Below are 26314 nucleotides of genomic sequence, written 5' to 3'. Positions count from 1 at the left end.
CTCACCTTCACGGATGTGTGTGCACGTGTGTATCTGGGCACATCCCGTACTATGAAGTACATATATACAGCAGTGTGCACACACAGGCCAAACATGAATCCTAAAATCATATCTCTGTGCAGTGCACAATTCGGTTGTCTGCATGCGTTTGAAAGGACCCTGCCCCCAGCCTGGACAAAGTTGCTTCATTTCTACCAAGTTCACAGAAGCAAGGTTGGCCCTGAGAAGTCGTGGGACTTTTAGGTGGTGTGAGTTCCAACCCCATCCACCGGCCTCCCGGCCTCAGCTCTGCAGGAAACAGTTGGTGGCTGTAAATGAGGCCAAAGATATTTTCAAGTTCCTGAATTCCAGCCTTGTGGGGCGCCCGTACCCCCATTCCTTCTATTTCTATCCCCACTCAGATGTGCTTAATTACTGAGTTAATTGCTTAGCCCACTCATTAAAAAGCACATAATTGGCATAGGGGGAGTGGGGTGGGTGGATGCCTGGTGCGGGCAGGTACCTGAAGAAGTGCAGGGAAAGTAGATCTGTGTCCTTGACTTTGAGCAGCCCAAGGCTGTACATAGAGCTCACACCAATGCTAAGGGGCCCCAAATCATCAAAGAAACGACAGATTATCTCCAGACTGCCCGTCTGCAAAAACAGATAAAGTACATGAGAAATAGTCTGTAAGACTAGACCTATGACCTCAAAGGTTTTAAATCCAAGAATGTCTAAGTCAAGATACTAACCAGAGATACACAGTTAACAGTGAATGCTAGGCCAGGTATGGTCGTGTGTGCCTGTATTCCCGGCACTCAGGAGGCTGAGGTGGGGGAGAGTCCTGAGTTCCAGGCCAGCCTGGATGACACAGGGAAACCCTGTCACAAAAGAAAACAAAACACCAACAGTGCTCCAACAAAACAAAACAGTCCCCACAGAGAACACAGCTGGGGAGTTAGAGTCATCAGTCAGGACCTCTGTGCAAGATCAGATTTCAGATCCCCAGAACCCACGTAAAAAGCTAGGCACAGAAGCCCACGTCGCTGACCAATGCTTGGGTGGTAGAGACAGGAGACTCCCTTGAACTCTCTGGTCAGCCAGCCTCACTGAAACAGAGAGCCCCAGGTTCAGTGAGAGACCCTGTTCCAAAGATAAGGCGGGTAGCCAGGTGGGGCATAAGCCTTTAATCCTAGCACTCAGGGGCTGTGAGGGCATGGATGAGAAATGGCTCCCTTTCCTGAGCATTTAAATGCTTAGAGTGTTGTTGGGGGAGGCGTAGGAGGTGTGTGGAGGACCCAGCCTCTGCCCCTTGCTATGCCCCCTGCTCTGAAGGACTCTTATCCTCCAGGAACCGTGATCCAGATAAACCCTTCTTTCTATGAGCTGCCGTGCTCATGGTGTTTTATTACAGCCATAGGAAAATAATGTGGATCTCTGCGAGTTCAAGGCCAGCCTGGTGTACATAATGGTCCCAGGCCAGCCAGGGCTAAGGGTAAGTCTCTGCCTCAGAAGTTTTAAAATAACTCTTTAAAAGGTTGAGGAGCACTTCCAGGGAACCCATTCAGTTACCAGTACCCATGTGGGGGGAGCTGTATCTTCAGCTCTAGGTGCTTTCTGTTGGCCTCTGAGGGCCTCTGACATACACAACATAGACACACACACATACACATAATTAAAAAAATACCGTGGACAGTGACAAAGATACCTGATATCACCCTCTGGCCTCCACACATGTACACGCTATACACATTCATACAGAGACAGACTGTACATACCCTATAACATTCACACAGACACACTATACACATACCATATATACACACACACACTATACTTACACACACACATATATATACATATTCCACATACATGCACACACATACTATATACACACAAACATACATACACACTAGACATAGACATATGTACTGTACATACACAGTCATATTATATATACACATACAAAGCATTCATACACATATGCATACATGCATATATTCAAACACATACACATAGGCACACATGCACACTATACACACATATATTCATATACACATAAACTATATGCATATGCACACATACATATGCACATACACGCATGTTCACATACACATATACACATGCACTCACACATACACCCATGCACACACTATACACACAGAGCATACCATGCATACACATATACGCACATACACACGGTCTGTATACATACATACTACATACACACTATACATAGACATTATGCACAGGGTTTTAGGGATTCTGAGTGATTTTTTTCAAGTCCACCTGACTTTAAATTTTTTTCTTAAGTTCGAGTCTGGGTCTTTCTTATGTATCGCAGGGTAGCCTTGAAGGCTCTATATAGCTGAAGATGGCCTTTGAACCCAGAGTGCTGGGATTAAAGGTCACTTCTCTTGCTTCGTCAGTCCAGTCTTTCGATAATGTAATTTTTTTCTCAGATGTTATTTTTGCCTTTGTTGACGTTGATCGGGTCCTTATTTGGCCAGCCTGAGATGCCCTCTGGAGGGTGTGTGCGGACCTCTGTTCCAGTTTGCTCTGTGATATTGGAGACCGGGATGGATGGGTGTGTGCTGCCCCCAGTGGAGGCGTCCCTACATCGCAGAGAGACTTTGTGGTTCTCTGTCTCTGGCTGTGGCTTGCTTTGCCTGCGAGTGGTTAGGCTTTGGAGGGATGCTGTGTCTACAGCTCTTTAGGGAAACTCCCCTGCATCAGGGTCTCTGGTGATCAAGGAGCCTCTTGGTTGTTGTTAGAATGTTAGTTCCTCTAACATATTTATCCAAAAAAAAAAATTAAGTTGTTTTGTGTATATGGATGATTTTGCCTGCGAGCACATGTGTACCACACACGCGCCTGTGGAGCCCAGAGAGGGTGTCAGCTCCCCTGGGACTGGAGTTACAGGCAGTTCTGAGCCCCCATGTGGGTGCTGGGAATCAAACCTGGGTACTCTGGAAGAGCATCCAGTGCTTTTAATTGCTGACCCGTCTCTCAGTTCAGTCCCCATACCCCTCCTCCACAATCCCCCCCGAACTTTGTGAGACAGGTTCTAGATCTGGATGTCCTGGAATTCACTTTGTGAACAAGGCTGGCCTCACACTCAAGAAAGTACTGAGATTAAAGGCATGCACCACCAGACGTGGCTCTTTTAAACGATTCATTTAAAAAAGTATGAATTTTGCATTGTGGAGGGTGTGGCCATGCCAGGGCATATGGGTACACAACAGAAGGCAACTTAGAGGAATCGGTTCTCTCCTCCAACTCTGTGGGTCCTGGAGACTGAACTCAGGTTGTCTCTCTTGGTGAGAGTTGTCCTTATCTGCTAAACCTTGTCCCCTGCCCTCTAGCGTGTTCTTTACTTGACGATGACTCCCTTTAGGGTCTTGGTCTCTCATCTGAGAAGTAGCCTCGGTTCTAACTTTTCCCTGCACGCATCACGCATGTACACATGCATGTGTATGTGTTAGTAGTGGGGAACCGAGGGACATGAACGACGAGAGAAGAGAGATTAAAGAGCTGGAGATTGAGGTCCCCAGACTGTCCCTCATAGCGCCTGTTTGACTAGGAAGTGGTTGGGAATAGGAACTTGAACATAGTTCGCTTACTTCACCTTCCAGAAACTCTGTGGGGCTGCTGACGTTTTAGTGTGTGTGTGTGTGTGTGTGTGTGTGTGTGTGTGTGTGTGCGCGCGCGTGCATTGACTTACATACATACATACAGTGTCCGGCTCCTTGCCCCCTTCCCTAGCGGTGCAGACTTGGGATCCCCTCTCTCGCCTTCCTTTCTCAGCTTTGTCCTATCCTGGTTCCCGTTGGGTAAGTGACTTCAGAGTTGCCACACTGTCATGGCTCTTCCTCTTCAGGCCCTTTTCTGTTGGAATGGGTTAAGTGTTTCTAAGGTGCAGGGGAGGGCGGGAGAAATGGCTTGGCGCTAAGACGACCACCCCCAACTCCTGCCGCAGGGGATCTAGTATCCTCCTCTGGCCTCTGAGGTTACTACACTCATGCGTGCCCCCACATGCACAGACATGCACACACATGCCCGCACATGCACACACATGCACACGCACACGCTTTCAAATGGAAACTCAATGTGGAAAGTATAGGGATGTCTGTCATGTGTCGTTTGATTTCAACTGGATAGGACACATGCCATCTCTCAGCTCTTGTTTCTGTCACCGACAGCTCCTCATCTGGGCCATCTGTCCGTGTGTCGCTGCCTCAGACCAGCAGGATGGCTGCCAACAAAGGCAAGAGCCAGGGCTCCCTGGTCCTTCACAAGGTCATCATGGTCGGCAGTGGGGGAGTCGGCAAGTCAGCCCTGACGCTCCAGTTCATGTATGACGAGGTAAGAGGTGCCAGCGCAGCCTGCGCCTGCTGCGGCGTCACGTGTGTCTGTGGCATCACGTGTGTCTGCGCCAGGTGTGTTCCGAAGAGCTGCAGGGGCCAGGGCTCTCAGCAGAAGATTCTACTGCTGACCTGGTGGTGGTTTCAGTGGTTGTAGAAATGGACAGAGTTTCTCTGTACACTCTCTTTCCAGCGTTGAGTGTGCTTTCTCTGAGATAGGAGCAAGAAGAGAGATGCCTCTGTCTATGCGCTGTAACTTAAATTTTTATCTTAAATTATGTGCCTATGTGTACGGGGGTGGGGTGGGGTGGGGGGGTTGTGTACAAAAGTGCAGTTGCCTTCGGAGGCCAGAAGAGGGCATCGGATGTCCTGGAGCTGAGTTCTAGGCAGTTGGAATTGCCCAATTTGTGTTCTGGGGACCAAACCCCTGTCATCTCTGAGAGCAGCAGGTCCTCGTCCCCACTGGGCCATTTCGTTAAGTCCAACTTTTTCTTTTTAAAGATAGAATCTCATGTAGCTCGGCTGGCCTGGAACTCACTGGTATGCAGGAACAGCCTTGAACTTCTGATCTTCCTATGTCTCTCCTTGCTGGGATTATGGGTGTGTGCAGCCTTGCCTGGTTCATTAGGCTCCGGGGATGGAGCTCAGGGATTTGCACGTGCGAGGTGGGAGCTCAGCCACTGAGCTACTCCCCAGCACCAGGTGCCGTAGTCTGCGTCTTGAATGTCTCTGAAGGGGTCGGATGTTGAAGAACTGACCCTCAGCCTGCAGCACCTTAGGAAGCTGAGTTCAGCTAGGGAGGCTAAGTCACTGGGAGTGTGTCTTTAAAAGGGATATAAGAGTCCCACTCACTGCCTGGCGACCTCTGCTTCCTGGTCGCCAGGAGGTGAGAAGCCGTTTGTGCTGCTGCCCTCACCACCTCCTCTGCCTCACCTCAGGCCCTGAGGACTTGGAGTGAAGTTCTGAAACCATCAGTCAAAAAATGAACCTTTTCTCTTTTATTAATTCTGTGGGGGGTGTGTGTGTGTGTGTGTGTGTGTGTCTGTGTCTGTGTCTGTGTCTGTATGTATGTCTGTGTGTGAGTCTGTGTGTCTATCTCTGTGTGTGTCTCTGTGTGCATGAGTGTGTCTCTGTAGGTGTGAATGTGTGTCTGTGTGTGTGGGCACACATGTGTGTATATGTGTGTGTGTATGTCTCTCTTTGTGTGTCTGTGTGTGTGTGTATGTCTCTGTGTGTCTTGTGTCTGTATGTGTCTGTGTATGTCTCTGTGTATGTGTGTGTCTGTGTGTGTGTATGTCTGTGTGTGAGTATGCATGTGTGTCTCTGTGTGTGAATGTGTCTCTGTGTGTCTGTCTGTGTGCAGGCACACATGTGTGTATGTGTGTGTATGTCTGTGTGTGTGTGTATGCGTCTATGTCTCTGTGTGTATGTATATGTGTTGTGTCTGTGTATGTCTGTGTGTGTGTGTGTGTTTGTGTGTGTATGTCTCTGTGTGTGTGTGTCTGTGTATGTCTCTGTGTGTCTTGTATCATATGTGTCTGTGTATGTCTCTGTGTGCGTGTGGGAGTGTGTGTGTCTGTGTGTGTGACACGCACATCGATACAGAAGACCAGAGGATAGCCTTAGTTGTCATTCTTCAGGAACTGTCCACCTTACCTTTTGAGGCAGGCTTTCACCGTCCTGGAGCTCTCTGAGGCGAGGCTGACTGACCAATGACTGGCAGGGATTGTTTTTGCTTTTGTCTATCTCCCAGCACTGAGATCACAGGCACTCGTGCCATACCAAGCTTTACATCCGGGTTCTGGGGCTTGAACTCAGGTGTTTGTGGCTGTAAGACAAGCACGTTACCAAGTGGGCCATCTCCAACCCCAGCCCTCTTACCATCTACACTGGCCGCCCACTTTCATCCTGGAATGGAGTTTAGGTGGAGATAATTCACAGGGGCAGGGCTGTGGGGAGCATCGGGGAGGACTCCTGTGGCTCTGGCCATCAAGACATTGTGCCAAGATCAAGAGTCTCCTTCAGGCTGAAGCTGCTGTTATCATGGCTGCAGACACAGGAGAGACTAGGAGAGCCCTGTGTGGATGGAAACGTAAGAGTGTGAGTGTGTGTGTGTGTGTGTGTGTGTGTGTGTGTGTGTGTGTGTGCCTGTCACACCACACTGGAGGTCAGGAGACAATAGGGAAGAGTCAATTCTCTCTCTCGTGGACCCCACATGGTCCTAGATTCAAACTCCAAGTGTTCAAGCTCGGAGACATTCACTCACTGAGCCATCTTACTGACCCCAAATTCACTCTTTCGTCATGTACACCCTAAGCAGGCACGATCACGTACACCTGTAATCCCAACACTCCGGGGGCTGAGGCAGGAGGATTACTGTAGAGTTAGAGGCCAGCCTGGGCTTTGTAGCAAAGCCCTGTGTCAAAATGGTTCCTGGGAATAGCACGTTGTGTTGGTGGAGGCTCGGCAGCAGGAGCAGGTGCTGCAGGCCACGATGCATCCACATCCAGGAAGCCAAGAGTGAGTGTGTCTCTGTAGGTGTGAGTGTGTAGGAAGTGAGTGGGGCAGGCTGTTGAACTAACTCCAAGGCCCACCTTTAGTGACCCACTTCCTCCTGGAAGGCTCATTTCCTAAAATCTCCACAACCTTCCCAAACGGTGCCACCTTTTCAAACATAGCCCTTTGATTTGTCAAAGTTTTACATTTTAAAACATTTTAATTAATGTATTTTATGTGTAACAGGTGTTATGCCTGTGTGGATGTCTGTGCAGCACAGATGTGTAGTACCCACAGAGGCCAGAAGAGGGCATCAGATTCCCTGGAACTGGAGTTGTACATAGAAAGTTGAGCTGCCACGTGGGTGCTGGGGATTAAACTTGGTTCTTCTGGAAGAGCTCAACCACTGAGCCATCTCTCCAGCCCTGAAAGTTTTAAGTTTTAGTGAAGTCTCCCCCACTTCCTCCTTCCTTCCCCCTTCGCCTCTCCCTCTTTCCCTCCCCCCTCCCTCTCTCTCCCCTCCCTTCCCCCACTTCTGACATGTGAGGTGCACGTGTGTAGCTCAGAGGAAGCTTGCATGACTCTTCTTCCACCATGTGAGTCCCAGGGATGGAGTTCATGCCAGGCTTAGTGGCAAGCCCCTTTATCCCTGAGCCATCTCCAGTTACACCCACCCATTGTACTTCCCAGCTGTTCTTGCCATTGCTTAGCTGTCATTTTCCTGTGCTTTTTATTTACATGTGTGTGTCTGCGTGTGACGTGTGACACGAGTCACCTGCCTTTGAAGCCAGAGAGGCATCTGAACTGGAGCCACAGTCACGGACGGTTGTGAGCCGCCTTGTGTGGGTGCTGGGGACCCAAACTCAGACCTGTGAGCCGTCTCCTTCCTTTGGCTGCTTTGCAGAACTGTTTTTCATCCCTTTCCTTCTCCTTTTTAGGGTTGGGGGAGTGGTGCTCATTAAACTTAGGGCCCCACAGGGGCCAGGGTGGCACTGGGCTGTATATGCATACGCCCAGCCCTTTTCAAACTTTTAACTTCTTGCTTTTAGTTAAGTAATTTATTTATTTATTTGGGGGGCTAGAGAGATGGCTCAGTGGTTAGAAGTGCTGGCTGCTCTTCCAGAGGATTTGAGTTCAATTCCCAGTTCAAGGAAATCTGATGCCCTCTTCTGGCCTCGATGGTCACCAGCACCGTATGTGTGCACGTGTGTGCATGCACGCACACACACTTAAAAGCAGTAGTTAAAGTTAACTTATTTATTCTTATTTTATATGTTTGAGTATTTTGCCTGTGTGCCTGGTAGCCATGGAGACCAGATGAAGGCTTCAGATCTCCTTAAGGATGGATAAGAGCAGGAAGTGTATTGATCACCGAGCCATCTCTCCAGCCCTCAGCTTGGTTTTTTTGAGGCAAGCGCCTCTCTCTCTCTCTCTCTCTCTCTCTCTCTCTCTCTCTCTCTCTCTCTCTAACTTTACCTGGACTAGAACTTGCTTTGTAGACCATCTGGCTTCAACATTGAGATCCACCTGTAGCGAAACAGTGATCGTGCACGCCTTTAGTCTCAGCCCTTGGGAGGCAGAGGCGGGCAGATCTGAGTTCAAGGCCAGCCTGATCTATAGAGTGATTTCCAGGACAGTCAGGGCTACACAGAGAAACCCTGTCTCGAAAAAACAAAACCAAAAAATATCCACGTGTCTGCCTTCCAAGCAGACATGAAAGGCGTGTGTCATCCTGCCCAGCTTCCGTCCCTCATTGTTTAAAAATAGATTTCAAACTAATCTTTGACAGTTTCATATATGACATGCATATAATCTATGTGGATTGTATTCATTCCCCTTTCTCCTGCTTTTCCCACCTTCAGCTCTCACTTCCTAGTCCTAAAGAGACCCACCCATTTTCATTCTATCTTGTGTGACCCCCTGGGTTCAGTTAGGGGTGCCTACACAGGCATCACCGGGCTGGTGTACTTTGAGTCACACTATCATTCCATTACATTAGATTGCTCAGTCCAGCCCCAAACCTAGCCTCACCAGTGCTGGGCCTGGCTGAGATAAGTCAGTGGGTAAGAAAATCACCATGCAAGTGTGGGGACCTGAGTCTGAACCCCTAGAGCCCATGTAAAACCTGAACAGAGTAGCGTCTGTGACTCCAGTGCTTCTGTGGGAAGATCAGAGGTGCAGCAGGAGACCTAGAAACCAGCCCAGCGCACATACAGTGTCAAGCCTCACAGGCAGGGTGGGAGGTAAAGGCTGATGGCTGAGGTTATCCTGTGACCTCCACTTATGTGCAGCACAAATCTCCACAAACATCACAAACACACACGTGCACATACAAACACACACATGCACACACAAACACACACATGCACACACACATGCATACATAAACACATACACACATACACATACACCCAAACACACACACATACACTTATACACATACACACATGCACACACAAAGACATACACACATACAAACACACGCACATACACTTACACATATACACATGCACACACAAACATGCACACATATGCATGTACTCACACATACACAAACATACACATGCATACACAAACACATACACACAAACACACACATACACAAACACACATACACACATGTGCACACAAACATGCACACATAAACACACACACTAAATAAATGTAATTAGAAATTTTTAAAAGGGACCACATTTTACCAGAAGAGTTTGCCACAGTTTCGTGAATTAGTTAATGTGTATGTGTGTGTCTTTTTTTTTTTTTTTGGTTCTTTTTTTCGGAGCTGGGGACCGAACCCAGGGCCTTGCGCTCCCTAGGCAAGCGCTCTACCACTGAGCTAAATCCCCAACTCCGTGTGTGTCTTTATTACAAAGTAAGCACTTGGGGAGGCCTAACTGCTTCTGTTTTTCTTTTTTTGGCAGCTTTTGAATTTGTTTTGTCTTTGGGGGAAATACATTCTTATATACATAGGTAATAATCTCTGCTGTCAGTGACCTGCTGAAGAATGACACACTTGTTATTCTAGAGTTTTCTGCACGCCCGTATATAGTTCCTGGCCTCTTCTTCCGCAGCAGTGAACCATTCAGTTGTGCGCCCAGCCATGAGCTGAGCATTGGGTACGCCTCCGTCTTTGGCGATGCCCTTTGGTGCCCACAGCGACCTTGATTTCTGGAGATTAAATTCCTAGAAGCTGGATGTGGGGAGGGTCAGAGGATAAAGTACTTCTCATTTTATCAGATGTTGACAAATCTTTCCGGGGGATGGTTCTGTCCCCTGTCCCACAGGGAGCAAAATGTCTTTCCCCAAAGCCTGTGTCTCAGGGCAGTTCTTCCCTCTCTCCAGCTTTCTTTTCTCTCCCTCCCTCCCTCCCTCTCACTCCTTCCTTTTGCACTAGTGAGGGGAGCGCATCTCATGCTGGTTTTGGATGCTCTGTGGGATGGCCGTGCCTCCCATCGGTGTATGTTAAAGAGGAGTGCTCTGTGCACCGTGTGCAGCCCGAGTTCTGGCTAGCGCTTGCATTGTGCTGCGCTGTGCTTCTGTTTTTCATTCCTGAGAAATCGAATTTATCAATCTTTTTTTACATGGCTTCTGGACCTTGAGTCATAGTTTAAAAAGGCCTTCTCTACTTCAAGGTAATAAGGTGCTCACCATGTCTACTTTCAGTGCTTGACTGGATTTATTAATTTACATGTGTGTGCATGCTCATGTATGCAGATGCATGTGGGGTATGTGTACATACATGTGCATGCACATGCTTGTGTGCCTATGAAATCCAGAGAGCATCCCCAGGTAATGTTCCTCAGACATGGTCCGCTTTGTTTTGAGACATTGGCTCACTGAGGGGCCTGGCCTTAGCTGGCCAGTGAGTGCCAGTGTCACCTGTCTTTGTGTCCCTGGTCTGGGAGTATAATTGTGCACTATTACCACGACTCACTGTTTTTTAGATTTATTTTGTTTTTAGTTACATGCACCAGCGTATAACTGTGGGTGTGTGCATGTGAATACAGGTGCTCATGCATGCTAGACGCACTGGATCTCCTGGAGCCACCCAAGGGCACTGTGGCCTGAACTTGGGTCCTCCGGGAGAGCCGTGTGTTCTCTCAACTGCTGTGCCCTCTCTCCAGCCTCTTGCTTTGTTGTTGTTGTTTGTTTTTCTTTTTTTTTTTCTTTTTTTTTTTCGGAGCTGAGGACTGAATCCAGGGCCTTGTGCTTGCTAGGCAAGCGCTCTACCACTGAGCTAAATCCCCAACCCCTGTTGTTTGTTTTTAAAGTGGGATGTGGGGATCAAACTCAGCCCTTCACGCATGATGACCGGCACTTTACCCACTAAACCATCTCCCAGCCCCTCCGCTGGTTTCTTCTACACCCTGGCTCCTCTCGCCAGATTCCTTTGGGATGAGTTTTATAGTTCTGTTCATTATAAATACAGGTTCCCAAGCCTCATTTTCCCAGTGTTTGTATTATAACTTTATGCTGTATTGACAATGATACCACCAAGAGTTCTGTTTAGTGCTTTCTTATCTGTAAAATAGGCCTATCTGCCCCTGTTGTTGAAAGCTTAAAAAAAAAAAATAGAACTCAGAGCAAAGGAAGGGTCCCCAAGCATGATGGAGTGTGCCTGGAATTCCAGCATTTGGAAGGTAGAGACAGGAGGATCAGGAGTTCAAGACCAGCCTCAGCCACATAGTGTGACCCTGTCGAAGGGAGGAAGGGAGGGGGGAGGGAGGGGGAGGATTGTTTGTATTCTTCCGTGTGTTCTCTGGGTGTACCAACTCTAGGTTCTTAGTGAATACAGAGCGTATTGTAAAGCATTCAGGTGTAGAATCCAGATGCCGACCACTCCATAATTCTGTTTCCCCAGTTTGTAGAAGACTATGAGCCCACCAAAGCCGACAGTTACAGAAAGAAGGTGGTTCTCGACGGAGAAGAGGTTCAGATAGACATCCTGGACACAGCCGGCCAGGAGGACTATGCGGCCATCCGTGACAACTACTTCCGAAGCGGAGAAGGCTTTCTGCTGGTGTTCTCCATCACGGAGCACGAGTCTTTCACCGCCACAGCTGAGTTCAGGTGAGCTCCCCAGGGAGAGCCTGGCCCTGACCCTCCCGCCAGGAGGCTGAGGCTCGGAGGGATCTGGGGTTGAATGGGCTGGTGATGGTGGGGCTCTGACGACAAGAGCTCTGCCATGGGGTTCTCTGAATCGTGGTACACTTTAGTCCACCATCGCTTCTGTTTCTCTGGGCGTCCATGTTTCAGGATTTCTGTGTGTATCTTTTTTTTTTTTTTTTTTTTTTTTTGTTCTTTTTTTTCGGAGCTGGGGACCGAACCCAGGGCCTTGCGCTTCCTAGGTAAGCGCTCTACCACTGAGCTAAATCCCCAGCCCCGCCTGCGTGTATCTTTTTAAAAGGTGTACTTATTTTTACTTATGTGTACTGGTGTTTTGCCTACCTGTATGTCTGTGTACCAAGCGTGTGCAATACCTACCAAGGACAGAGGGCTGTGAGCGTGACAGTGACCCCATGGCCTCTGCATGAGCAGCCTGTGCTCCCAGCTCCTAATTCTGCTCTAAGAAACAGTGAACGCTGGGGTGTACTTCTGTAACTGGCTCTTCCCCACATAAACACCCCATTTTCTTATATAATTGCAGTTGTTTCACCTATCATCCTTAAGAATATTTCTGCATTAGTCTATTTTCCCACTGCTCTGATAAAATACCCTAGCTAGTCTGCTTATTAGGAGAGAAGATTTGTGGTTTCTGAGGCGACATTCCACGATCACATGGCCTGTTGCTCTGGGCCTGGGGGTGCTGTACAGCATAGTGGGGTTCGCTGCTGAAGTTTGTGCAGCGCTCAGCGGTTGAGATGCTAAAGAGGGAGTCTAGAGTACTAGTGTCCCCTTCCAGGGCGCACCCCAGAGACCTAGCTTCTTCCCACCGGGCCCTGCCTCCTAAAGTTTCCGCCATTTTCCAGTAGTGCCACAGAGAGGGCGGTGGCATTTGAGATCTGAAGCATAACAACACCCATAGCCTTGGATTGCTGGAAACCCACTTTAAGGCCAGACAGGGCTTGAACTCATAGAAATCCACCTGGGTCTGCTTCCCAAGTACAGGGATTAAAGGCATCTGGAAGGTGACATTTTGTTTTAAGAATTCGATTAGAGTCTAGAAATAAGCTAAGGATTGAAAAGGGAAAAGCAAGCCCTATACTTTCCTCCTATAATCTTTCTTTACTTTCATTTTTATTTATTTTATATGCGTGGGTGTTTTGTCTGCATATGTATCTGTGTACACACACATGCCTGGTGCCCGCAGAAGCCAGAAGTGGACATTGGCTCCTCTGTGACTAGAGTTACAGAACACTGTGAGATACCATGTGGGTGCTGGGAATTGAACCTGGGTCCTCAGGAAGAGCAGCCAGCGTTCCTGACCACTGAGCCATCTCTGTATATATGAGTGTATGTGCATGTATGTGTGTTTGTGCCACAGAGAATGTGTGGAGGTGGGGGAGGACTTGGGGAAGTCAGCTCTCTCCTGCCATGCGGGTCCCAGGGATTGAACTCAGGTAGTCAGGGTCAGTGCCAAGCCCTCTTCCTAGCTGAGTCATCTCGATGACGCCCAAGCTTTAACAGGTCCTTTCCTGTCACGAGGTCAGATGACCGACCAAAGGTAAAGAGAGCCAGCTAAACATTTCCCAAGATTTGGAAGGCAGCCTTGGTGAGCCAGGGAAGCCGCAAGAGCTGAACCCATCTGTAGAGAAGGCCAGTGCTAAGGTGGGACTTCTGCTCTCCAAAGAGCTGAAGGTCCTGGCTTTCTTTCTGCAGCTGTGGTGTGTGTGTGTGTGTGTGTGTGTGTGTGTGTGTGTGTGTGTGTGTGTGTGTGTGTGTAGGAGACAGGCAGCAGAGGACTCAGCGTGAGCTGTTGCCCCTGTGGATTTTTTTGGCCGCTCAGGAGTTTCTGTGTGGATAGCACTTGTGCTCAATCACGGCTTGTGTTTCCTCTTCATAATCTGACTTTGATGCCATCGGAAGATAAACAGGATGCATGTCCGCCCTGCGTTCTTTTCTCCCTTGTGCCTGTAGTGGCAGTATTGAGCATTTTTGTGAGCTGTTGTTTTAGGTTTAATAGTTTTTTTTTTTTTTAATTTTCTTTCGGTTGTTGTTGTTGTTTTTAAGTAGGGTATCATGTAGCCCAGGTTAGCCTTAAACTTACCGTGTAGCTAAGATGGCCATGAACTTGGTCTTTCTGTGTCCACACAGTGCTGGGTTTGCAGGCTTGTAGCCCCGTGCCTGTCCGTAGCGTGCTGAGAAGGGTCTGTGACTGCAGTGGAAGCAACCTGCCAACTGGGCCACGTCCCCGAGATTCAGAGGGTTCCTTCCCGAACTTCCCTCCACACCTTTTTTTCTTTTCCCCCATAAAGTGGGGGCCCCTGTTGAGATGCAGACTCCCGACTTCGTGTGTCGCCATCTCTTTTGTAGGAGTGTAGGGCAGAGAAATCTGCAGCTGGAGAGAGACCAGATGATGGTGGTGGAGGAAAGTCGAGGGCCAGCCTGGAGAAGCCCCCGGCAGTGTTTTGAAATCTCCCTGAAGGAATGATTTCTCTTGTTCTTTAGCTAGGCTTTTTGGATGCCCTGTGAGCACCGAGGCACACTGGCAGCTACCTGTAAAGCCGACTTCATATGCCAGCTTCAAAATAAAACAAAACGGAGCAACGTTGTTTACTTGTGCAGCTCTGTGCGCACTAGCGCACATACCATAGTACTCGAGGAGGATGGAGGACAACCTGTGGGAGCCGGTTTTCGCTGCTCACAGTGTAGATCAGACTCAAGTCGTCAGGCTTCGTGGAGGCGGGAGAGCCCTCCAAGTGCCTCTCACGCTGACTCTTTCTGAACCACGCTGTTCTTGACACACCATCCTTAGGGAACAGATCCTCCGAGTCAAGGCCGAGGAGGACAAAATCCCTCTGCTGGTCGTGGGCAACAAGTCTGACCTGGAGGAGCGGAGGCAGGTGCCCGTGGAGGAGGCCCGAGGCAAAGCGGAAGAGTGGGGTGTGCAGTATGTGGAGACATCCGCAAAGACCCGAGCCAACGTGGACAAGGTAGCGTGAGTTCTGGAGGCTTCTCGGAGCCTGGCTTGTGCTGTCTCAAGACTCAGCTGTCTCCCTTGCCCCCCGACTTTCAATTTTATTTTAACTGTGTGTCTGTGTGTGTGTGTGTGTGTGTGTGTGTGTGTGTGTGTGTGTGTGTGTGTAGGGGAATGCACATGTGAATATAGGTGCTCACGGAAGCAAGAAGAATCCCCTGGAATTGAAGTTGCAGGTAGTTGTCAACTGTGTGATGCCGGTACTGGGAACTGAAGTTAGGTTCTGCGAAATCGGCACTCTCTCCTGTCCACTCAGCCACTGCAGCTGCTGCCACGGCTGCCACCGCCCTTCCTCTTCCTCCTCAGCCTTTCCTCCTCCTCATTCTTCTCTTCCTCCTTCTCTTTCTCCTCCTCCCCTTTTTCCTTTTGGACAGGGTCTCAGAACACCCCCAGTCGGACCTCAAGCTTGGTTATGAAGCAGTGCTGACTTTGGACTTCGGTCCCCCTGCCTCCGTCTCCCAAGTGCTGCCATTACAGGCTTGTGCCATCACAGCTGGCATGCCACTTTCTGTTTTTCTTTTTCTTTTTCCATCTTTTTTGTCTTGTTGAGGGTCTCACACAGGCTAGCCTAGAGTTCCGTACTGTAGCTGAGGAGAACCTTGAACTTCTGACCTTCTAGCCTCCAGCCCTCTCCCTTCCAGGGCTGGAATGACAAGTCATGCATGGAACCCAGGGCTCTACACGAATACATGACCACCCCGTGGTTTTTCTTTTACGTCAGAGTTCAGTGTTAGCACACAGTTGAAGGAAGTGCCCCACAGCTGAACTTCACTCCGTTTTCACACGCTATGGTGTGGGCTCTTACTTCACATCCTGGGCTTGCGAAATCAGTGCAGAGTCAGGGCAGGCAGAAAGGCTGTCTCGGTTATGCTCAGCCACAGATCTCTCTACGTCCTGTTTTTTTCTCAATTCGCACTGTAACCCAGGCTAGTTCTGTGGGATGTCATTCCCCATCTTTGTACCCACCAGGGAGAGCTGGTTCTGGAGGGAGCCTGAGTGCTCTCAAAGGAATACTAGGAGGGCCTGGCTTTAAGCAGGGTCAGTGCTCCCTGTAGCCCAGGGCACAGTGAACTGTATTCCATCATCAGCTGGGGTTTGGTTGTCATGTGGGTCCCAGGGAATTGAATTCAAATTGCCAGGTTTCTAAGCAGGTTTCTTATCCACTACACCATTTCCCTGGCTCTGCCTGCCTGCCATCTATCTATCTATCTATCTATCTATCTATCTATCTATCTATCTATCTATCTATCTATCATCTATCTATCTATCATCTATTTTTAGACAGGGTCTCTATGCTCTATACTGACCTGGAGCTCTCATGGAAGACGTGCTAGAAAGACAGGTATGGACTTTTACACCTGATTTATGGGTGTCAGGGTGGAACCCAGGTTTCCACGTACACTTGACAAGCACTCTCCCAGCAGCCACATCCCAGCATCTACGTTTTCTTTACGTTGTTATCCGAACTTTCACATTGCTTCTGGTGATGCTCAGGCTTCTGTTTTTTTTCTTCCTGTCAGTTTCCTAGCTGAGGGGAATACAGTGGGCATCCAGGTATAGCCTTAATCTTCTCCAGAGCAGAAGGTGGTGCATATTTGAGACAAGATGTATTGCTGGCTGTCCTCTGCCTCCCACGCCTGGCCTAAGGCTTTATGTTTTAAAACCAAGAAGGCCGTCTGGTCATGGTAGCATAGGCCTTTGATCCCTCTACTCAGAAGGCAGAGGCAGGCAGATCTCTATGAGTTCAAGGCCAGTGTGGCCTGTGTAAGGAGACCTTGTCTAAACAACAACAAAAACAACAAAACAGAACAGACTTTCCCAGCATGAAAATGCTGGTGTTGTTTTGGAGGGGGTTAGAATCAGTTCTCTGGGATCTCACTCTGTGTGTTGGGGACACGTCATCATCTCTCCCTCCTCTCCCTGGACAACCTTTGACCTGCAGGCCAGACCCAGCAGGAACTCGTAACAGGCAGTAAGTTTTCTTCAGTGAACACTTCCCTGCAGAAAGGCTGCGGATGCTCAGGCCAGGAGCAGTGTAGGCAGCCGGTCAGTGGAATGGTCCACAGGCCTCCCTGCCTCTTACCACAGGAAGAAACCAAAGTCTGTGGTTGGGACCCATGGCTGGGCTAGCAGAACCTGTGTAGAGTCAACCTGAAATACTCAGAGCTCCCTTCCTGGTGCCTGGGCTCCGTGGTCAGCTCATGTGGGTGTCATACCAGGGAAGCAGTCTTGTTTTGTTTCATTTCTGAGACAGTAATTTATGTACCCCAGGCTAGTTTCAAATTTGTTGTATGTCAAGCTGACCCTGAACTTTGACCCTTTCTAGACCTGTGACACCACACACTTGTCTCCCTCTTCTCTTCTCTTCTCTTCTCTTCTCTTCTCTTCTCTTCTCTCTCTCTCTCTCTCTCTCTCTCTCTCTCTCTCTCTCTCTCTCTGTTTTTCTCTCTGCCTCTCTCTTTGTTTTTCTCTCTCTGTCTCTCTGTCTCTGTCTCTCTCTCTCTCTTTTTCTTTGTTAAAGTGTCAGGGTCTCTTCTACTCTAGGCTAACCTCTAGCTCAATGTGCAGCGAGGAGGATTTTAAACTCCTGATCCTCCTGTGTCTGCCTCCTGTGCTCTAGGATTCAGGCGTGCACCGCCATGCCTGGTTTGTGCGGTCCGGGGATCCCACCCAGGGTCTCGTGCCTGGCTCTGCCACCTGAGCCCCAGCCCCATGCTCGCTCTTCCCTTTGGTTTGTCTCTGAGAATCAGCTCAGAGCTGGTGGCGATGGCAAAGCCAGCGTTCTCTGTCCTGCTCCCAGTTTCTGTGGGACATCTCCAGTGTGTCTTTGGTGGGGAGTGTATTTTGTCTGCCGGGGTCTAATCAGTCCCTTGGTGATTGTTGGTAGCAGAGGGCGAAACCCAAACCTCCAGACGAGCGATAGCGCCTGCCTAGATAAGCTCATCTTTCTTGATAAAATTCCTCTTGGCAGTGGGGTGGGGGTGAAGGGGTGGAATGGGGGTGTGGAGCTGGGGAGTGAGGAGGAGGAACACTGCGATAAGACTTCTCTTTCCTGCTTCTCCCAGCTCTCCAGTCCAGGAACCTGCCTTCCTCATCCCTGCCCTCTTGCTTTCCCAGATTTGCCCTCGGTGGCTTTCAAAGTAGGATTTGTGGAGGGGCAAATTAGTTATAATGGCATTGTAGCCTCTGTGGTCAAACAAGGTGTGGTGACATGGGACAACGCAGAGGCTAGCCCTTTACTCCTTTACTGTGTGTGTGTGTGTGTGTGTGTGTGTGTGTGTGTGTACACTGTTACATGTATGTGGAAGTCAGAGAACAACTGGTGCGAACCAGTTCAAGTACTGAATTCAGGTCATCCTGCTTGGTGGCGGGGGCTCTACCTGATGAGCCGCCCTTTGCCTTTTCTGGAAGCAGGAAGAATAGACTCGAAGGCGACTGCCCTCTGGATGTCTGAATTTCACACGCCATTCTAGAACCGTGCTTGGAAAAAGCACATTTTACCCTTATTCTGTAATTAAGAAAAGATCTGGTGGACGGTGACAGGCCCATCCTGCCCGTGAGAGCTGTGTGCAACGGCAGAGTTCTTTTGGGAGAGGGAAGGTTTCTTTAAAGCTCATTTTTACTGCCTTGTTACTGACTTATTGTTGGTGCTTTATTTCAATGTAACGGGCTCACAAACATAAGCTTGGGGGCTGGAGATGGACTTAGTTGATAAGACTCTTGCCTGGGGCCATCGCCAATGTCACATAGCCTAGCCCCAGGGTGCACGGGAGGACCAGGATTCATGGCCATGCACTGCCAGTTGAGGCCAGCTTGGGCTACAGGAGAGCATGTCTGAGTGAATGAATGAATGAATGAATGAATGAGCGAGCATTTGGACTCTGCCACAAGAGCTGAGTGCATCCCTGCCAGTCGAGCTGCTTGTCAGTGACTCCCCCCGACCCCCATTTTTTCTCTCTTCCTTCCCACTGCCAGGTGTTCTTTGATCTGATGAGAGAAATCCGGGCAAAAAAGATGTCGGAAAACAAGGACAAGAACGGCAGGAAAAGCGGCAAGAGCAAGAAGAGTTTCAAAGAGCGGTGCTGCTTGCTGTGAGCGGGCCGCGGACAGAGCGAGCGGAGAAGGCCACATTGCAGCGCGCCGAGCCCAGGTGGCCTCCCCCTGGCTCCCCACTCTCCGCAGCTGTATTCACTATCACTTCTTGAGATGGGACAGATACCTGTGCACCAGTGGCTGGCAGGAGAAAGACGCCTTCGTCTGTGCGTCTGTGCGATGCATCTGCTAACGTTGCCAGGAGCTTTGAGAGTCTGCCCCCTCCCACCCTCCCTGAACCGTGACTGTCACCAGCTCTAGGGTCAGGAATCTGAGTTGTGTTGACAAGAAAGAGGATTGCCACGGCGGCTTGTCCCCCCCTGTTCTAGGACATGGTCATCTTTTGTTGGAAAATCAAAATGCTTCACATTAGCAGGGCGTGCTGGTGCACCCCTGTAGTCCCAGAACTCTAGAAGGTAAGGCAGGGAGGGTAGCCTGAGCCCAAGGCCAGCCTGGGCTACCTAGCAAGACCCTGTCTCTAAAAGGAAAAAGAACTAACATCTTATTTTCTTAGATTTAAAAAGAGGGTCTCTGGCAAGACCCCTCGTTAGTTCTTATCAGTTTAGAAGTAGACAGGGGGCGGAAAACCTAAGCTCAGGTAATACTGAAAAAGCCAAAACAATTTGTTTTTTTTTTTTTTCTGTTTTAAAAGATAAACTTCTGTGACTTGGAAGCAGAATTAGAAAGATGAACTTCACTTGGTCCAGATAGGCTGAACCAAGCCTCCTGGCGTTTGTAGAGAAAGTGGGACGCTGTTCCCTTCATACTTAAATGCCAGCCAGGTGCTGGCTGTGGGCTTCCCTCCCTAACACCCTTACTTAGTAGTGAGGAAACTTTGTGTGGGGGAGATGTAGGCCTGTGCCCCAGAACAAGCTTTCTTTTTTCTGACTGGATCATCTCACCTTTTCTGGTTCCCTCCCACTCCAGCCATAGGCCTGTTCTTTTTCTTCCTTTCTGAAAAATGTGACCAGTTCAAATTATGTCCCAGGACACGGGCCAGCGCCAGCTACCTCTGCAGACTCTACAAGCGGAAGAGGGGAAGGCTCAGAAGGGAGGGCCATCTCCTGTAGCTCCCGGCAGTTGGTTCTGGTGACACTGACATGAACCAGGTTCCAGAGGCTCACACCCACTCTCTGTTAAGCCTCCTCTCGGGGAAGGGGACTCTGGGACTGGGGGCTGCCACTGAGCACACACACTCCTCCCATTTTCCAGAAGTGAACATTTCACGTTTTGGTGCCGAATGTGAATCTGGGTGGGAAGAGCGGGAGCCCTTCTAATGGATGTTTTTTTTAACAGAGGTTATGGAATCCAAGGTCTGATCCCTGGAAACTTGTGTCACTTCCAAAGAATCATGGGCTTTTTCGAATTAAAAAAAATTACACTTTTCAGAATTTCTCCCTTTTTCCTGCATGCCACCAAACGGAATGCTCAGGGAAATGAACTAGCAGTCACTTGTCATTCTTAGCAGACGTGCTGCGGTATCAAACAGGCACTACTTCGGTGAACCCCAGGGGTTGGGAAACACAGCTACAATAGAAGCAATAACTATGGACTCATCTCTCCTGTGGGAGACATTTCCACCCTCCTTCCCAGATAAAACCCTGAAGATAATCACACCCCAGCACCAGCAGACAGCCCTGTCAATTAAAGATTCTTTCGCTGACATAAAAATGTCCACATGAGAGAGATGACTCAGTGAGAGCAGGTGCCACAAAAGCCCCAGACCTGGGTCTGAATCCCCTCACATGTAAGAAGCCAGGGATGACCTCGTGCATGCCTGTCACCAGAGTGCCGTGGAGTGGATGGAGGCAGGAGGATCGCTGGCACTGGCTGATTGCTAGACAGTTACCAGGTTCAGTGGAGGCCCTGCCTCAGAGGAAGAAGGTGAGTGTGTCAGAGCACAGTGTGCACACATAACCACATACATGTGCTGCCTGCACACACATGCAAAGCGTCAAAGATAACCACACTGCCTGTTAAATGAGCCCATCTCCACTTCACTGACACAAATGTGCTTATTAAGCTAGATGAGTGGCAGTGCGTAAATTATTTCATTTGTGTGTACAGATGTGTACATGGTGGGCACGCATGGGCACAGGTGCCACCGAGTGCTATGTAGATCAACGGACAGACACTTCGGGGAACTGGTTCTGTCCTCCCACCTTTACATGGGTTCCAGGGATCAAACTTGGGCCATCAGACTTGTTCGGCAAGCACTTTTACACACCAAACCGTCTCATTGGTCAGAAACCAATTTAATGCAGGTCGGCTCGATGGCTCATTGGGTAAAGGAGCTTGCCACAAAACCTGACAACCCGAGTTCGGTCTCTGTGGTCCACATTCGTGAAGGACAAAACTGATTCCTACGAGTTGCCCTCCGACCCTAAATACATGTGCTGTGTGGCATGCATGTACTCATGCATAGCTACACACACACACACATGCATGTATACACACACACAAACACACACACACGCACAATAAATAAAAGCAAATAAAGAAGTTTAAATGAGTATTTAGGTGAAGTGACAACAGCTGAAGTACACAGTTCCTTCCTGTGTCAGTGTGGGAGCTGTACTCTAATAAAGCGCCACAGATGCTAGCATGTGTCATTTACACTTGCCACACAAGCCTCTGACCTGAATCCTGTCCCTGGAACCCATTGGAGGAGGAGGAGGAAAGAGTCCCAAAAGTGGTCCTCCGTTACAGTCTCAGGCATACACACGTTATGAGTATTTTGTCGTGTGTGTGTGTGTGTGTGTGTGTGTGTGTGTTGCATGCACATGAGTGCAGGTGTCTGCAGTGGCCAGAAGAGGGTGTTGAGTCTTTTGGGGTTACTAGTGGCTGCCTGATGTGAGTGCTGGGAATTGAACTCTGGTCCTGTGGGAGAGACGCAAGGGCTCCTAGCTGATGGGCCATCTCACCAGCCCCAAATAAATACGTATTAACTGTGGAGGATACTAGTATGCTAGTAATAGCAAACATGACTGACTTTTAAATTACATTTTTATTTCTCTATTGTGCGTGTGTGTGTGTTGTGTGTCTGTGTGTATGTGTTGGTGTGTGTGTGTGTGTGCATTCAAGTCCACCAGAGGTCAAAGGACAACTGAGGAGAGCCAGTTCCTTTCCACCCCGTGGGCCTCAGGATGGAATTCCGGTCATCAGCCTTGGTGGCAGATGCTCCCACCCACAACACCACGTCACTGACCTCAGATTTTGTATTTTTAGTTTTAAACTTATCGGAGCCATAACTGCACATGCTTTGTGATGGTCTAGAAGATGGTCTGAGGAACGGCAGCCTTGTGGCCTTGCTTCTGTGTCAGCCCTGTCCTTCATCTCATGTCTGTTCCCAGTGCACCCTCTGGTACTCTGGTGTCTCTCACTGACAGTCTGAGGCCACCACTTGATTTTCACCCTCAGACTCTGGCAGGGAGGGTAATATGGAGAGTGTACATGTGTGCTCATGTGAGTGCATGTGTGTGTGCATTTTTGCCTGTGTCTGCATGATAGCCTGTGTGTATGTGTGTGGTGTGTGCATGCTAGTCTGTATTCGTGTGTGCATGCTTGCTTGTGAGTGTGCATGCTTGCCTCTGTGTGTACATGAGGCCTGTGCATATGTGCATGCTTACCTGTATATATGTGTGTGTGTGTGTGCGTGCGTGCATGGTTGCTTGTGAGTGGCGTGTGCATGCTAGCCTATATGTGTATGCTTACTTGTTTGTGAGTGTGCATGCTTGCCTCTGTGTGTGTGTACATGAGGCCTGTGCATGTGTGTATGCTTACCTGTGTGTGTGTGTGTGTGTGTGTGCATGCTTCTGAGTATGCTTGCTTGCCTCTGTGTGTGTGCAAGCTTGCTTGTGAGTGTGCATGCTAGCCTGTGTGTGTGTGTGCCTGCTTGCTTGTGAGTGAGCATGCTTGCATGTATGTGTGTGTACATGAGTCCTGTGCATGTGTGCATGCTTACCTTTATGTGCATATGTTTGCCTGTGTACAAAAGCTTTAATTCTTTAAGTCTTTGTGTGTGATGTGGGTGTGTACATGTACACGATTGTGAGTGCAGGTATGCATGTGCCACATTATGCACGTGGAGGCCAGAGGTTAAGTCTCTTCGGTCTTACACCTTGTTCTGAGGCAGAGATCCGAGTTGCTGCTGCTTGCCCCCAGTTAGCAGCCCGGTTGCTTCAGGGATTCTTCTGTCTCCACCTCCTGTCTCTGCACAGGCACACTGAGGTCACAGGTGTGCACCTGCTTCCCGTGGCTTCTTGGATTCTACTTGTCCCTCACGCTCATGTGGCAAGCACCCCACCTGATAACTGCCTCCTTCCCCATGGTAAGGCTTTGGAAAGCTCTATTTCCAGAGTTGATCTTACTTAATTTTGAAGTGAGTGTTTTTTGGTTCTTGATTCTTTTTTAAGCCATGAGTTTCGCTCAAGTATCTCGTGGTCTCTGGTTGGCAGCCATACTCTGAGGGGGGAAGAGAGTTCATTTAGGAGCTCAGGGAACCCATGTGAAACTTTCAGAATATTGGGGTGAATGAGTAAAAATCCAGCCAGGGTTGCTGAGTACCCCTAAGGGTACAAACCCTGCACTGAGATCCCTTCTGCCTCACCCTCACCTTTCCTGAGGATTCCAGTAACGCACTAGTCATGTGTCACCTAGTCTCCCTCTCGCATGCTCCTTCCCATTTGGACCTTTTCACTGTTACACTGACCTCGTTCCTTGACTATTTTGTGTATGTCTGTCTACAGCACATTCTGTTTACTCCCCATTACTGCAACTCTCATCACTATCATCCCAGTCCCCCCCCCAGTCTCATCACTATCATCCCAGTCCCCCCCCCCCCGCCAGTTCTCCCTACCTGCCCTTTGCTCTGCTTCCTGACTTTGGCTCTGTCTTCTGACCCGTTGTGGCCATCTGTGAGCACTGGGTTGGAGCTGTGCATTGGAGCTGGTGGAGTCACCAGCGGACGCACGGACACACGAACACACGACTGAAGGCACAGACTCCCCTCTCCTGCATCCGGTTGCAACAAATAGTTGGGCGATGAAGATGGGTCCGCCCGCCCCAACCCCAAACTCCACCTACCTCTGCCTGACAATTTTTTTTGAGGCAGGGTCTCACTGTGTAGTCCAGGCTAGCCCGGAACTTAGTATGTTTCAAGATCCACCTGCCTCTACCTCTCAGGATGTGGGGTTAAAGGCATGCGCCACTACTCCAACCCTCTGCCTGACTGTTGACAGGTCCGCTCTTAATAACAGCTGCCCAGACTTCCAGATCAGAGCTGCTGTCTCTATGCCAGAAGATGGCATTTGGAACCCTTTTCCATCCCTTCTGGCTCTTGGAGTCTATGCTCTGCTCACACTGCACCTGAGGGTTAGAAGGGGTTGGCATGTGTATCATATTTCGCGCTGGGCGCTCCTCTGTTTATTCTCATCTTTTTATTTTATGTTATTGTTCATTTTTTTTTTCTTTTTTTCTTTTCGGAGCTGGGGACTGAACCCAGGGCCTTGTGCTTGCTAGGCAAGCGCTCTACCACTGAGCTAAATCCCCAAGCCCCATTTTTTTTTTTTTTTTAAGACCGGGTCTCATTGGCTGTCTTGGAACTCACTCTGCAGACCAGGCTGGCCTCGAACTCACACATTGCTCTCAAGTGCTGGGGGTAAAGTCAAGCGCCACCACCTGGCTCAAGTCTTCTTAATGTTTTCGTTGGAGACATTGATGTTCCGGCTTGTATTTGGTCCAGGTTTCCTTTTCCTCTGGCAACTGTTTCTTCTTGGCAGATCAGGTGGGGGACCAACAGACTGCCCCCTCCGCATGTTCATTTTGACCAGGGGCACCATGGCAGCCCTTTGCCTTTGGGAGTTGAGCCAGAGCTTGATTTGCAGTCCTTTGGATGTCAACTTCAATCGAGGATGCCTTGGGTTCCCTAGGGCTCCTTTCATTTGCTCCTTTCCTCTGTCTGCCCGCAGGGCGCTGAGTTGATTACCCATCTCCCTTGCAGGCTTGGGATCTCTTCTTTCTCCTTCCTAACTTTTGTGGATGTTTTGTTTGTGTTCTGAGATGGGTTTGTGGGGCCCAGGCTTGGCTCAGACTCTCCTGCCTCTGTCTGCTGAGTATTGAAAGTAAAGGCATGAGACACCATGGCCGGCTGGCTTCAAATTCTGTAAGTAGCGGAGATGACTTTGAATTTCTGATTCTCCTGCCTCCACCCCTCAAGTGCTACAAATACAGATGTGCACCATCATACTCAGTTTGTACAGTGCTCGGCATGGAAACTAGGGCTTCCTACACACCAGGCAAGCATTTTCCCACATCCCCATCTTGTCAAGCAATTCTCATGTATTTTCAGTAGTTACAGCTAGAAATGCCCCCCTAAAAGTCACATATAAAGCAAACAAATAAATAATATGATTTTACGCTTATCGTACATATGTAATGACGGACTGCTACTGCCTCTCACCGATCAAACCTTGGTTTGGGTGTAGATTTAGAGACAGGATGAGATCTTGGCCCATGATGCACCTTCACTTCTGCATAAATGCAAACACAAGAGGGTGACAGGTAAGTGTGGGAGATGCTGGGGCCTGGATTCCTGCTGTAGGAATTCACAGTGCAGGGTCTTCTGGTCCCAGGGTGGGTGGCCAAGACTGCCGTGTAACTTGACTCCTGTTGTATCACTCCAGTCCTGTGATCAAATGCCTAACAAAAGCAATGTAAGAAGGTAGGGTTTACTGTGGCTCACAGTTCGAGGGTTCAGTCCATCATGGCGGGGAAGGCACGGCAGCAGGAGCATGAGGCAGCGGCTCACATTGTGGCTGCAGTCAGGCAGCAGTGAGATGGATACTCTGGGGGTGTTCTCCACTCTGTTGACCTAGTCTAGATAGTCCCTTACAGGCATGCCCAGAAGTTTGCTTTCACGGTGATCCTAAATTCTATCAGGTTGACAATTGATTGGTCATACCAGCAATCCCTCCAAAAGTAATTGGCATTCTGCACTGTGCAGATCGCTTCCTCTATCGGAAAAAAACAAACCGAGGACAAGGCAGATGACAGAGTAGGTAAAAGGACCTGCTATCTAAATCCCGAACACATAACAGACAGAGCATAGCTCTGACGGTCTGTAACTGCAGCACTGGGGGAAGCAGGGGTGGGGTGGGGTGAATAGGAGCTTGTGGGCCAGCCAGCCAGCTCAGTCAGAGACCCTGAGAGTACTCCATAGAACAGTAGTTGGTGATATCTCCCAGCA

General features: G+C 49.2%; 1 protein-coding gene across 2 annotated transcripts in view; it reads left to right on the top strand.

The window, feature by feature from the left end:
- Positions 1-20456, top strand: part of Ralb (RAS like proto-oncogene B) — a 36164-nt gene extending 15708 nt beyond the window's left edge. The window contains exons 2-5 of one of the 2 annotated variants that reach the window (XM_039090267.2): positions 4182-4344; positions 11701-11909; positions 14755-14932; positions 18952-20456. In XM_039090267.2, coding sequence (XP_038946195.1) covers positions 4231-4344; positions 11701-11909; positions 14755-14932; positions 18952-19071 — 621 coding nt within the window. In that variant the 5' untranslated portion in view covers positions 4182-4230 and the 3' untranslated portion in view covers positions 19072-20456. 2 annotated transcript variants of the gene reach the window in all.
- The last annotated feature ends 5858 nt before the right edge of the window (positions 20457-26314 follow it).

Source organism: Rattus norvegicus, chromosome 13 (assembly GCF_036323735.1).
Source record: "Rattus norvegicus strain BN/NHsdMcwi chromosome 13, GRCr8, whole genome shotgun sequence".
NCBI lineage: Eukaryota > Metazoa > Chordata > Mammalia > Rodentia > Muridae > Rattus > Rattus norvegicus.
Note: the sequence above shows the minus strand (reverse complement) of the source record. Positions and strands in the feature narration are given on the sequence as shown.